Raw genomic sequence first — 13992 nt, forward strand, 5'->3', positions numbered from 1 at the left:
ACCTACATTTGGCCAAAGACATGATTCGTGATTATGAAGTTCATAATGAAGGCGTCATATGATGAAAAAGCCTTCAGTGTCAACACGTCAACCACCATTTAAAATATAAGGGTCATTATGACTTGTTTTATAAAATATATATTTTTGCTCAAAAGAACGGTATTTTGTGTTATAGTCTTTCGTAACAGTAATTATTTAGTCAGTTTTCCTGCATTTTATGTACACATACATTGTGTACGATGAGACACATACTCATACCGGTGATTTTCTGTACGGGTCTAATTTTCTGTACATGTACTGAATAAATCTATCAATTTTTTAAAAGAAAATTTAGACAATAAATGCCCATTTGGCGCTCTTTGATGTGGCTAGACAGATTGCTGTATAGAAGCCAGTTTTAGCAAAAGGACATCATTAAAATATCTTATAAACAAAATGTCAAATAACATTATACATTATTAATATATAACATATAACATTATTAATAACAAATAACCTCAGGCAAGTCACCGTTGTCTACAGCTAGTTATTTTCTATAAGCCCGGGGAAGAGATTTTTGAGAAATATTAGTCCATATTTTACTTTACCTGTTGGTGTAAATTTTTGATGCATGTTTAAATAAATCTTTTATGATACAAATGATGACATTCACTGTTTAAATAACTATTTTTTAACACCAAATAGAAATCGTGTAATTTAAAAGTTAATTTAAAAATTGCATTATATGCAATTTACATGTAAAAAATAAATAGTAAGTGAATTTAAGGCTCTGTTGTTAACTGTTGTGAGAGGAAATGTATTGATCCCAAACGTTTGACGTTTATATTGTTTATTCTCGATCTGGGATGTAAAACGAATGAACAAAACTCACTCGTAGCTTGTCTTGACCTCCCTATTCCATTTTTTTTTAAATGAAAGGGCCACTGTCACAGACTATCATTTTTGAAGCTTTGTCCACCTCGTCCCTCTCGTTTCTAATTTATACAGTTAACTCATTGAAGTCTGACCTCTCATTTTCTGTGTCATGCTCTGTGTTAATGGCAGACGTGGTCAAACAAGTGGAGGCATTAGTCTCTATGCTGGCGGCGGTCTCCGCACTAGCGATTGTCCCAGTGCTGGTGCTCTCCACGCTCCCAATGTGAACGCAGCTGCCGCAGCCTCCCCAGAAGCATTGCAGAAATTGCGGCATCTCCTTGTAGAGCTCTTTGCAGCGCAGGCCAAACACCACGGGGCTCAGCGACTGCGCGAAACTAAAGAGGACAAAAATCGACACGGCTACAGGAAATGCCTCCTGATGCCGGGAGATGATGACGAGAGAGGGAACAATGTGCAGGCTCATCTGCAGGCTGTGGATGAGAATGGTGCACCGGCCTTTACTGTTGGATCGCGTGAAATGGCCAGCACGTCTGCCTTCCAGGTAAATCGCCACGTAGCTTATGATGATGAGCAGCACCAGCAGTAACAGCAATGCCAAAGCGCTGGCGATGCACGCAGTGCCCTCCAATGCCGTAGAGCACTCCGTGTCCAGCCCAACCACGTAGTCCCACGGGAAGCGCACACAGGCTAGGGCGGTGAACACTACAGGGTTGAGCAGAGCTAGGACGCAAGCCACCAACGCGATCCAGCGGTACAAACGCTGGACCAGAATGGGGTAGCGGAGCGGCATGCAAATGGACAGACAAGTGCTGATGGACATCAGGGAGAGGGTGATCATCAGACCTCGTGCCATCACCACCTGCAGGTCGAAGAGGATCCAGCAGGCGATTCGAGAGATTGGCCAGCGCAGGCTGCGAAGGCCGTGCACGACGCCGCCCATGACGTTGAAGCCGGTCACGCAGATGCAGTGCTGACACAACAGGACGTAGCGAGGGTTCTGGCGCAGCTCCTGGTTGTGCCGCACTGTCGCTATGATGAGGCAGGTAAAGAGACCGCTGACAACGAAAGCTCCAAAGTGGACAAATGCTTTTATGGTCTCCAAAAGCCTACTGCTGTCAGCTAGATTGGAGCTGGTCCCTTGAGAAAATGAAAAAAAGTCAACAAACAATGTGACATTGAGAAGACCAATAAAATAAGATAATAATTTTTACAGCACCAATGAATCTACACGAGCAGATGCTTCACGGTGCATTCAAGAAAACTAGAAATCCGACCAACATTTTGGATGCCATTTTAAGCTAGGTGTCAGAAAACTAGAAATCCACTTACCTTTTTGAAGCACAAAAGGCAAATCCATCCGATCACTGGTGTTAGTCATTTTTCATCTGCCACTTGTTGCTTGAGCCTGATTAATAAATCATATTCAATCTCAGAATCACCTTCTCCCTCTGCTTGTCTGGAGCTAAAATGAACGATTGTGCCCTGCAGTATCCTTCCCTGTGGTCTTTGTCATGCTTATTCACAGATGCAGATTTTCTGAGTGATTCTCACCTGCAGCCAGTGGTCTCAGTGTCTCGGGTTTCCAATATCCCCCCCCACACACAGTCTTTTCCTGTGTTGTGAATCAACGCCGCGCAACGGTAAACTACTGAGAATATGAGGGGTGTGTTTTAACCGCACGCTCATAAATAACTCAAGTGTTATTATCTCAAGCATACTGTTATTTAAAATTATCAAGGAGAGGTGAAGTGATAAATTGGCCCTTCTCCAACAGCTGAGAATGTTCGAGATATGATTGGTTTTGACAGGTTTTAACGACTGCTGAAGGTAATTATGAATTGCCATGGTTATCTGGCTATGATTCAAAGGAATCCAGTTACAGATGAGCTGTGAAAATATTGGATTGGATTTTTTAAAAACTTGCCTAAATAGTATTTTGTTTCAGTGTTTGTATTAATTAGTAAAATGTATAAATATACAGTAGGACATATCATTGAAATGTGCTATTACTTTTTACGAACAAAACAAGACTGTTTGTTTGCAACAATATATCAATCAAGTTCTATATTTGAGGTATTATAAGAGGGTTTTTTTTCATTGGTTTAAAAACATTTTAGATTTGAAGAAATGCAACAGTCTGTCAGATGTACAACAAAGTCAGTGCATGCACACCATTCGCAAAAATGAATCTTCAATGAAGGCAAAAATGATATTTTTGAAAAATGAAGCCTTAGACTTAAAAAAGGCTTTGTTCACAGTCTTCAATCGTTTACTCCAAAGGTACCGAAGAGAGACTTGGCTCGTTTTTATCCTCGCAGGGCTGACTCTCCTTCTGCTTCCGTCGACTAATCTGCATCTGCAGCTGCAGCTTGTTGGTGAAGAAAACTGTCCTCCAGCCAACCTCCTTAGCTAAAGCCTCCACTGTTGGTGACACAGTGTCACAATGCTTCCTCACGGTCTGCTCCCAGAACTCCTCGGAGTTACAAAGCTGGAGAGAAATAACCCAACAACAGAGTTAACAGACAACGTAGACATTTTACATGTAACCATTGAACACGCAGCAACCTTAAAAAGTACATTTAAATTTTAACATTTTAGGTTAAATGTTTTGCTTGAAATATGTGCTTAAATGAAAGCCATTTGTTTTTTTGTGGAACAATAGGTTTACAATAGGACTTACTTTTCTAAACCTACGGCAGGTGCGTGAAACGACTGAGATGTCTTCAAGGTCCAGATGTTCCATGATGTTGAAAAGTAAAGCATTGGGGAGACGCACAATGTAATCATAGTGGCCCTGGCATAAATTTTTGGAGTATTGCAAGATGTGAAGACCAAATACCGTGGCCACTTGATCTGGAAGAGACAGATCAGATTGTTCATTAAATGAGCCTCGGTTTACAAAAGGAGACTTTCACACACTTTATTTGAAATGTTGCTTTGAAGCATGAAGTGTACAGCAGTCTGGAACAGCAAATATGCACAATAATATGCTAATACTGACTGAATGACTTACTTTGGAGACGACTGTCTTCTAAGAAGTCTTCATGAAATTCTCTTAGTTGTCCCGGTGGTGTATTCCTGCAGTCTGATCTCAATGATATCTTCCACCAGCTCCAAATTACCTGCAGTGAAGGATGCTTATGTTTAGAATTAGGATAATACAATAAAGGTGGGGTGGGGGGGAGAGAAACCCAAAGAAACAAACAAAAAACTCTCAGCTCCTGTTTCCTGTTGAATGCATGTCCAGCAGGCTCATTAAAGACTAAAAGTGACCCGATGAACAAATATGTTAAACTCATTCTCAACCAACTAATATGGTACAGACTCTGACTACAATTCATTGCTTTCTGAGGGTCTATAAGAAAAGAGATGAACAAACAGAAGTATTTTTGTCACAAAGGTATAATTAGTAACTTGTGTTAACAGTTTAAAAACTCGACAAACCTGAGATTTTGTTATTGCAAAGTGGAAATAGTCCTTCATAGGTGCAGGACCTTGCCCACTGATCTCAAACAGAGTTTCTTCCAGTAAGCTCGCCATTCCCGCCCTGACACAGTTGACGCGTTACCAGGACAACGGAGACTCGCCGCCCGCGTCATCTCCGGAGGGAAATACTGACAGTGGTCGAACTGTGGAAAAGAATCAGGGGGGATGGTGTGTTTTGGGAGGTGGGTTTAATGGGTCCTGTGGCTAACTTTGCACACTTATTGTAAAATGTCTCATTAAAAAAAGTTTTTATTTCACATAACAACACCGTATTAAAATAATTATTATTTGTACTATTTTTCTTTTGGGGCCTACCATTAAAATAATTATGGCCAATATTGATAAAGTTTCCTGTCCTATTAGCTGGTTTAGGTCTGTCATGGATAAATAAATGGCAACAAAATAGTCAGTAGGTGGCAGCAAGTCCCTGTTTGAATAAATGATCTATTGACTCAAACGATTCGTTCAAAACGACTGATTCAATTATAAACGAAACAAGTGCCTGTGCTCCAATGTGTATACTATCCATCTCAAATTCTATGTGATAGATGTAGTTTTGAGTACTATTTAGGGAGGGTGGATAGTAGGCTATACATAATGGGAAGAAGCATCTGAATGGACGGTTGATTCACTGGATCACTCGATTCTTTCAAAAAACTGATTCATTCATTCATTCATTCAGAACGCCTTGCTCTGCTCTATTGTATAAAATTAATAGCACATAGGCTGATATTTAGAAAAGTAGGCCTACATTGTTTGTGAGATTTGCTTGGAGTTTGTGTTCGCTTATTATAGTAACAAGCGAGCACAAAATTTGTGATTTTTGGTGCGATTTCACTACACATTTATTAACGACATATTTAGATATCACAATCTGTCAGAGGCAGGATGCTCTTGCTATCTACGTCATCTTCATCTTTAACAGAATAAATTAAGAAATGATCAACCTTATAAGTTTTCTTGTAATTAAAGGCATTAATTAAAACGCTCCGCAGAACGTTCGATGACTGTTCACACAAGAACGGAGAGATTTAATGAACCTAAAAAAGCACGTCTCGCTCATTCTGGTGTTAAGTTGGATTCATTAATCCAATCTGCTTTTTATTTGCTCCAGTGGGTAGAATAGACATTTCAGCATCAGTTTCTTCTGTGATTATTAGCTAACACGTTCCTACCTGAAACTACCCAAAAGTACAGAACAATTAAAAAAAGCTTTAATTAATGCTCACCATAAGAGCTTTAAAAAAAAAAAAAACATTTAGTTAAAACAGCCATTTTCTATTTTAACACACTTTTATATTATTTTAGATGACTTCAGTCTCCAGTTTCCCTTGATCATTCTATTATACACGTTAAACAGTTGTTCTGCCAAGTTTTTTTTTTTGTAAAAGCCTTTCAAAAAGAGTAAAAATATAATTTATTCCAATCTTTGTCCAACAGTGCATGTGTTAGGGTGTGATATATAAACATTGTATTATTTCCACAAATTACTCATATGTAGCTCCCCGTATATCATTTAGAACAAACTAAAAACTACAGCTTTGCTAAGTAAAGAAAAAACCAAACAGACACATGTAACACAGTAGTTAAAAATCATTTAATATTTTATACATATATTTATATATGTACACATTAACTTGTATACCTGTAATGGTAACTTTTGATGTGGTCAAAAATCCATCGACGGAGAACACCGCAGGTTACACCTGCCGATTTCCCAAGGTGCAGCTATAGAGAGCCCGAGGGGAGATCATAGAAAAGCAAATCTACCACGTACATCTACTTCAGTCCTTTTGTGCTGTAGACACCTGCTTTATCTACATAGCCACTTGTGCTGAGCTCCTCTGCCCCTACAATAGGTGTCAGGTTTTAATCCAAACCATGTTTTCTTACCTCCTTGAGGCGATTAGTGACGCGTCTATTCCTCGCGATGTGTTTTGGCCTCAACAGAACGAAACATTTCCGCTAGAGCAGGTGCTAAGGACAAACTGAAGTTGTTTGTACAGCTAATCACAGCATCCCTAGACACCTTTGTGTTCTGCTGTTCTGTCACAGTTTCTCTTTGTGAATAACATGTTTTTAAAAGGATTACAAATGCTGATATGCACAAGGAGCTTACTTTCTAGGCATAAAACGTTACTTATTGAGTCGAAGGCATAAATGAGGAGGGACAATCGTGGAGTTTTGTCCAGAATACACAGATGGGTGGGGAAGACCGTCACCTGCGCATCCACAGCTCTTTCTCTAGAAATGTCGAAGACTCAGTGCAGTAAATACAAAATCTGAATACTTTCAGATTCTTGAAGACAATGTTTTAGAGCATTGGTGATGCGGAATGTGTGCATGACGTTGCTGGGATGTGGCGTAAAAAGCGCTTTAAAGAAAGGGGTTGGTGGAGGAACCTCCTGTGGGGTACGGTCCCGCTGGACCTCCGCCCTGAAGAGAAGACAAGACGAGACACGGTAACCATCAGAGCTGATGAAGAAACAGACCGTGTCTGTTTCATAGCTACTTGAGCAAACCAAAAGAAGGTCACATGTGTGTTATAGACTTTATAGAACGTAATTATAAATTCAAGTACACAGACATCTACTTAAAACAAAGTATTAACATTCAAGTATTTGAGTAAGATTTAAGAAGTACTTAAATATGCTTCATGCGTATCCATACTGTAAACCTTATACACAGCTTAAATACATGTAATACCTTTCTAATTACATTAAAATTACAGAATAACACAGGCATAAGACACTTAAAATAAAATGTCTCAAGATCGTACTTAAGTGTAAGTAGCTGTGTAACAGACTCTGTCTGTAACATGTGTGTAACACTAGCTGCCTGTTACATCTACATAATTACAAACTGTAATTATAGGCTGATCCATACCTTAGTTACGCTATAAGTACATTTTATTTCATGCAAGTACAATGGCTACTACCAAGTACCTAATTAGGTAATTACTGAATTAGACAGTAATGTAGCAATACACAAGTGAGAGTAAGCTTTTATTGCATTATCACTGTTGCTTTGTCTGTTATTACAGATCGTATGTTATGTATTATGTTTTAAATCACAGCAACGTCCATCTATGAAGGATGTATATACACAACTATTAGCGAATCGTAGCAGCGGACATTTGCTTCCGAACTGCAATGCCTATTTAAACAGTGTTCTGATGAAGGTGATCAAAACAGAACAGGAAAAACCTTATTAATCGTAAAACGTGATGGATTTTAATGTAAAAAATCAGACAACAGTACACAATGAAAAAAAACAAACAAACAAAAGGCAGTTCATGACCCCTTTAAATATTAAGTTGGATTATGGGAGGCGTTTAAATACTTTGTTGGACTATGAGGGGCCTTTGAGTCCAAAAGGTTGAGAACCACTGTTTTAAAGCAATTAATAAAGAACGTCCGTCATACTTCGCATTTACTGGCTTGCTTACCATGAATGGGTTGCTGGAGATGCCTGGTCCTGTGACCGCTTGCCCATAGTTGCCCATAGGTTTGGCCTGTGCGTAGGCTGGAAAGCCCCCTGAGGAGGACCGTAAAAGAAGAACGGCTATGGAGCTAGTGTATAAGACTGACACACAACGCTGAAGCACTGAACCTGCTACTCCATCACATGCAACACCAAAACTCATATCAAAGCACAAAAAGCAAAAGAGTTGATGCTTAATACAATACAAACCAAGCCTTTCTCATGACTTAGAAAAGTATGCATAAAAGAAAGGCATAAGCCACAGGGGGATTGGGCCAACTCGCACTCACATAAACACAAATATAGTCTCACATACCATTGGGCTGTTGGTGGTAGGCTGCAGGTGGGGGAAAGGGACCTTGGCCAGGGAATTGCTGCTGGAAGGTCCCACTAAAACTGGTTGGCAGGCAGTAACTGGTTGTGTTCCCAAAGCCAGCTGGCATGCTCATGGAGCCAGTGCCAAATGAGGCTAAAGTAAATAAAAGGAGACCAGAGGAGGAGTAGCATGTTTCATCTGCTCATTCCTTAAATGGACACACACATAACGGGCATGCTGATCTCGACCAAAGCTAGGTTTTACCTGATGCTGCTGCTCTCCCATTGGTTTGGAATGGATTTGTGGACATGGGCTCCTGAACCATGCCAGCAGCCACAAATGGGTTTGTGGAGGGGGCAGCTACACAGTAAAAAGAGTTGAGTAAGTTGAAAGAAGGAAATGTTGAACCTTTATCTTACTTAAAAGAACCTAAAGGCTCCACCTGTAAATCCCTGTTGCATGTTGGGTAGTCCTGGCTGAGCTGGAGGTGCAGCAGGTCCTGGGACACCTCCAAACACGCTTTGGTAACACATGCAAATGCGAAAATATATACATGAACACACAAAAAAATATTAAAGACTAAAAAGCAAGGGGGGTTGTGCAGTAAGTAATACGGTTATCTCTCACCCTTGTACGTTTCCACTTGTAACGGTTGAACTGAGGGCACTGTCAAGCTCAGCCAGGGCAGCGTAACGGTCCCCTGTTGATAAACCGCTCTGAGGCAGGGCAGGAGCCATACTGGGTAGTGGAGGAATGGACATGCCACCACCTGAATAGCAAAAAGTATCCTTTAGCCTAAGTTTATTTAAGTGTCTCACTGGATTAAAAAAAAAATATATATATAATTGTTGTATTGGCAATTAACTAACTAAGAAATATCATAGGGATGCACAATAAATATTGGGCAATATTTAATGCACATCTTGCCGGTTCTGTAATCAGCGGTATATGCCATCAAATGCGTGGTTTGACATTGAGCAGCACTGACAACCTGCACAAAGTCACGCTGATAATGAACATGGATTTGTGCAGCTTGTCAGTGAACAACAGCTATGTGTAGTAAATGCTGCTCAATGACAAATCACGCAGGTGATGGCACTTAGCACTGATTACAAAAACCGACTTCACTGACAAGATGCGCATTAAGTATCGCCCGATATTTATTATGCATCCCTAAAATATAAAAACAAAACAATTAAGAGTAAAGCACATAAATATAACCCAAATTAAAATAGAGACTGAAAACTCAAAATCTCATTCAAATCATTAATGAGTACTGTAACAGTAAACTTAAAAGATTTTTATGCGAGTTGCACCACATGACATTTAAAACCTGATTCAACCGCGCCTTGTCACATAGTTCTGTGGGGGTCCTTTCTAGGATATATTTTCCCATTTCACACTTAATTTACGTTAATAAATATTTTACCCTGTACTTTGGTCGCACCACATGACTTCTTATTCAAAACTTTTTCAAATGTTAATAAACAGTTTTGTTTAATTATTTGTCCCCTAGGAAACTGTAAGTTAAGATGAACGATTTTATGTTTTCTTCTGAAGGCTTAATTCCTTTCATTATTTTCTGATTTCTTCATTATAATACCAAGACAGTTGAATCACCCTGACAATTCTGACTTTTGAAATTTTTATTCAGAAATAAAAAAACTCTCATTAGAGAAGAGGTGTTCGAAGTCATTCTATGTATTGAGTGAGTTTTAAACGTACTGTTAAATAAATCAAGACAAAAAAGAAAAAGTAATTGACCCATTATCTTCCTTAAATGGTACATTGCTGTAAAGTAAACCAACGGCACTGATGTGACATTTAGCTATGACAGGAAATGAAAATACCTGTGAGAATAACACACAATGGATAGGGCAGGGTGAGGTACCTGTGTGGGGTTGTTGAAGGGAAGGCTTTGAGGGGGGTGATGTGCCAAAATGTGCACTGGCGTTTCCAAAGGAATCAAAGTTGGCAAAGTCTGTGGTGGAATTATTTTGTGCTAAAGACAGCACAAAAACATTAATGAACAGGACTGATGAGGAAAATTAAGTGACAGTGTGAAATCATGGTTCTGACATAAATTAAGGTATCCAAAAGCAAAACAGTGAGCTGACTGACATCATGAACAAATGGGTGTAGAATACAATAGTTGACATCATGACGTGTCAAGCAGGGACATCAAAAAAAAAAAAAAAAGAAAAGAAAATTCTTCATGTACCCACTCCTGCTTTTATTCCCATGCTTTTTTACTTTAGCCATATAGGTTTGGAAAAACATGAGGGTAAGCAAATGAAAAAAAAAAATGTTTGGGTGAACATTACCTTTAAATGAGTGACAGAAAGCTACAAAATGATTAATAGTGGTGAAGTAATTAAAGGAACTTGTTTCCACAGCATCTAAATAAGACACTTTGCCTTATACATGAAGTAGAGTTTCCAATCTATTAAAAATGGTTACCTGAGGGCCTGTTAAAATGTGCAAAATTAGCAAAGTTTGAGGAGCTGGCAGTTTGAGCTTGAGGGGCAGCAAAAATATCTCCACCCAAGTCAGAGAGGAGGTCAAACTTCTTCTCCTGGCCTGCAGACTGGACCTGAACACGACTGGTCACTGGGGACTGACAGAGAAATGTGGGGAAGTCATGAAGAGGAAACCAGGGCATAGCCTGGTTTTGCAGAGAAGAGCTAACTGTTTTGTGGTTCTAAACGAACGCTGTTACCTGGTTGGATGGAGTCTTGGTAAGATGCAGGGTTTTGAGGGGCTGGGGAAGAACCTCTGGGGTGCTACTGGTACTGCTAGCAGATGAACCAGATATCGAGGCCTGCACAGAAGCAATCACCTTGGCTTGTTCGGGGGGAACATACCTGCAGATGATGACGGCAAAATTAAAGAGAGCTGTCAATTTGTAGGCCAACCTGAAAGGCTAATTTACCACGGGCACCCTGGGGGTTTTCAAATGAGTTTTTAGAACAGAGGTTTTTTAATTAATGAGTAAAATAAGGCCTGTGTTTGGCTGGCATGACTTCAAGAGCAGAAAAGCATACACTAGCATTCAAAAGTTTGGATTCAGCAAAAAAGTAAAAAAATGATTTTATGCCAATCAAGGCTGCATTTAATAAATACAGTAAAACAGTATCATTGCGTAGCATTGTTTTACCATTTTTATAGTTTTGCAAAACATTTATGAATTAAGGATAAGAGTTCAGAAGTTTAGTTTCCATAGTGGATGTTGGTTTTTAGAACTGATTTTTAGTAAAAGCAATATGTTACACAAAAACGCACGATACAAAAGAAGGATGGATCTGACCCGGGACTCCTTACCATCTTTTTTTCTCATATTTCTCCTGAAGGAACTCTTTGACTTTCTGAGGTTCGCGGAAATCTGGGATCACGGAGCTCTTGTCATCATACAGGCCCAGCCAGATGTGCTTGCAGACCTGAGCACAAAAAAAGAGGAACTCCTTAGAGGAACCTCTATGTACGTGTACACATTGTAATGGGCCCTTTGTGTAAAAGGGTGTAGTACCTCATTGCTGTGTTTTTGTAAGAAATCGATTTCCTGTTGAGTGAAGGTTGTCATAGAGATGGACTTCACTCTGTGTGGAGGGTTGAGGCCACGTCTGGGTTAAAAATCAAATATAAACAAATGATAAACAGCGCAGACAATACTAAACTTCAAGAGCCCTAATTATACCCCTATTATATTATCAGTGGTGCTTATATTATTATTATTATTATTATATACAATTATTTGTTATTCCACTAGACAAACTTTATTAGCGCTTTAAGCACATACCCCCAAAACATATTTTTTTTCCAAAACGAAATTTGTTGTACATCAAATGTTATAACTTGTCGATTTTTGCCATTGTTATTTAATAACTAAATTTTACATTATATTAACATGTAAAATACATTGCAAAAAAACATGAATAAATTATTTCATACAATAAATGGGAGAAAAAAACGGTATACACTTGCACTGAAAGGTTCGACAAGCCACAAGCAGAGCCAAGAAATCAGCCACAGTACCATAAAAATCAATATTAACATGGCAAAGCTGTATAAATGAACCACAGGGGTGGGCTCTTTTGAGACGAGTGGCGTACTGAAGCACTGTTAAGACCCCCAATGCTTTGTTTGGGGTCTATGGGGGCCCCTGTCCCATTTAGTCGTATCTCAGCACCAGAATATGATGGACACTTAAATCAAGGGCGACTTATTTGACATTGTTATTTGTTATTTGTGAATTGTTATTCAGCCCCTTGGGGCCACTCGCAGGCTCTCGCGGGTCCCTGCGGGGGTCAAATTGAGTCATGTCCATGCAACTGAATGTCATAAAGCCACTGACCACTATTTTGACTTTGGACACTAAGCTGAGGCCCTGCGCGGAGCCCAAAAGCCCTCCGCCCCCCCGTCTTATTTAATCACATCAATGAACCTGAATTTCATGAAGATACCGACACAGAGGGTGGCTTTTTTTTTTTAGGGCCCTAAACCGGGACCCTCTTCGGAGCCCCGCAGCCTTCGGCGGGCCCGCTGAGACCCCTTTCGTATTTAGCCACATCTCAACAACAGAATGTCATAAAAACACTTAGACCATGGGGTGGGCTCTTTTAACCGAAGACAATAAACAGAGTCTCTGCAGATCGGCCCCCAAAGCCTTCTGGGGCCCGCCGAGGAAATAACTGTTGTCACCTGTCACGTCTCTAACAATTTCAGACACACAGGTATGGGCACTTCTGACTGGATAGCGAACTAAGAGCCCGTGTGCAACAACAGGGGCTCCCGAACTGAGCACCACAACATCACAAAGACGTTTTCACACGTGGCACAGGCCAACCCGCTCCCTTTTTTCAGTTATCAATACAATCTATAAGCAGCAGCGTTTAAACATGGGTGTGTCAGACGTCGATATAACAATACTTTCTGAACACACACTCACAGCCAGCACCGACGACACACCGACTCGTTTCAATACGAGCCCCCGTCCTATTTGAAAAGTTGGGCAGCCCTGTCCCGGAATCCTGTGCTATTTTAGTGGAAGCTGATGTTGTGGTGATGTTAGAAAGGCAGCTGGGACGCGTTCTGCAGATGATCTCTCAGATGGGAGGGGTTGTTAGGCGTCTGCCCGTACAGACTCTCGGGGAAAAAAAACAACAAGTTCATACACCATCTGTGCGAATACGAGGGGCCCCGTTAAAAAACTTACAGTATTCCGGAACAGGTGGTGCACACAAACGAGCCCACTGTCATGTTGGCGTAGGTCGGGCCGCGCTGATCGCAATCAAAGCATTTCCTATTGGGAGGCAGGCTGGTCATCTCCCGAAGCATCTTCAAGTGTTTCTCCTCCTGTTTTCGTTTGGCACTCGCCGCCATCGCGAAACGATAGAGCTGTCGAGACCGGGGCAGGTGGAGCCGTGGGTTATTGGTAAATCTAGTGCATAAACACGCCCGGCAGCGCTGGAAAATCGTTCCACATAGGACAGCCAGGAATAGCCATAAACGTCTGGTTCTTCGCTGGAACGATGCGGAGCGCTGGAGGCTGCACGCGGCCACACTGCCATCTATCGCACTGGAGAGCAATTGCTCTCTGCGGGCACGTGCTCAAAAAAACACTAATTAGGATCTAAAACTTGTGACCGTTAGGAAACTGATACAGCGAAGGTGGAGTGCCTGATGCTAATGGTTAGGTATTAGTATAGGCATGGTACTAAATTGTGCTTTGAACGCGGTTGAGAGAGCAGAAAAGCCGCGGTATCGTGTGTAAAAAAAAACGTGACAGGTTTTTTAGTTGGTACTTTGTAGTTTGTGGACGCATCAAATGCAAA

At 40.6% G+C, this 13992-nt stretch overlaps 3 protein-coding genes across 4 annotated transcripts; all 3 read right to left on the bottom strand.

Annotated features, from left to right (window-relative positions):
• Positions 1-973: 973 nt before the first annotated feature.
• LOC122355259 (olfactory receptor 2T2) lies at positions 974-2254 on the bottom strand. The gene is made up of 2 exons (XM_043253349.1): positions 2206-2254; positions 974-2013 (listed from the first exon to the last, which is right to left on the bottom strand). Exons 1-2 carry the CDS (start codon positions 2252-2254, stop codon positions 980-982), a joined length of 1083 nt encoding a protein of 360 aa, XP_043109284.1. The 3' UTR covers positions 974-979.
• Positions 2255-2548: 294 nt separating this feature from the next.
• fbxo36b (F-box protein 36b) lies at positions 2549-4416 on the bottom strand. The gene is made up of 4 exons (XM_043222070.1): positions 4321-4416; positions 3890-3998; positions 3557-3729; positions 2549-3364 (listed from the first exon to the last, which is right to left on the bottom strand). The coding sequence occupies exons 1-4, from the start codon at positions 4414-4416 to the stop codon at positions 3146-3148; spliced, it is 597 nt and encodes a 198-aa protein (XP_043078005.1). The 3' UTR covers positions 2549-3145.
• Positions 4417-5940: 1524 nt separating this feature from the next.
• On the bottom strand, positions 5941-13699 carry agfg1b (ArfGAP with FG repeats 1b). Of its 2 annotated transcripts, XM_043224381.1 has the most exons (12): positions 13374-13699; positions 11688-11781; positions 11483-11598; positions 10881-11025; positions 10622-10778; positions 10053-10163; positions 8789-8930; positions 8604-8680; positions 8426-8521; positions 8162-8314; positions 7811-7899; positions 5941-6798 (listed from the first exon to the last, which is right to left on the bottom strand). In XM_043224381.1, exons 1-12 carry the CDS (start codon positions 13538-13540, stop codon positions 6739-6741), a joined length of 1407 nt encoding a protein of 468 aa, XP_043080316.1. In that variant the 5' UTR covers positions 13541-13699; the 3' UTR covers positions 5941-6738. The 2 variants fall into 2 exon arrangements, with proteins under 2 accessions (XP_043080316.1, XP_043080326.1); XM_043224391.1 differs by lacking the exon at positions 10053-10163.
• Positions 13700-13992: the final 293 nt, after the last annotated feature.

This window comes from Puntigrus tetrazona, chromosome 2 (assembly GCF_018831695.1).
Source record: "Puntigrus tetrazona isolate hp1 chromosome 2, ASM1883169v1, whole genome shotgun sequence".
Classification (NCBI taxonomy): Eukaryota; Metazoa; Chordata; class Actinopteri; order Cypriniformes; family Cyprinidae; genus Puntigrus; species Puntigrus tetrazona.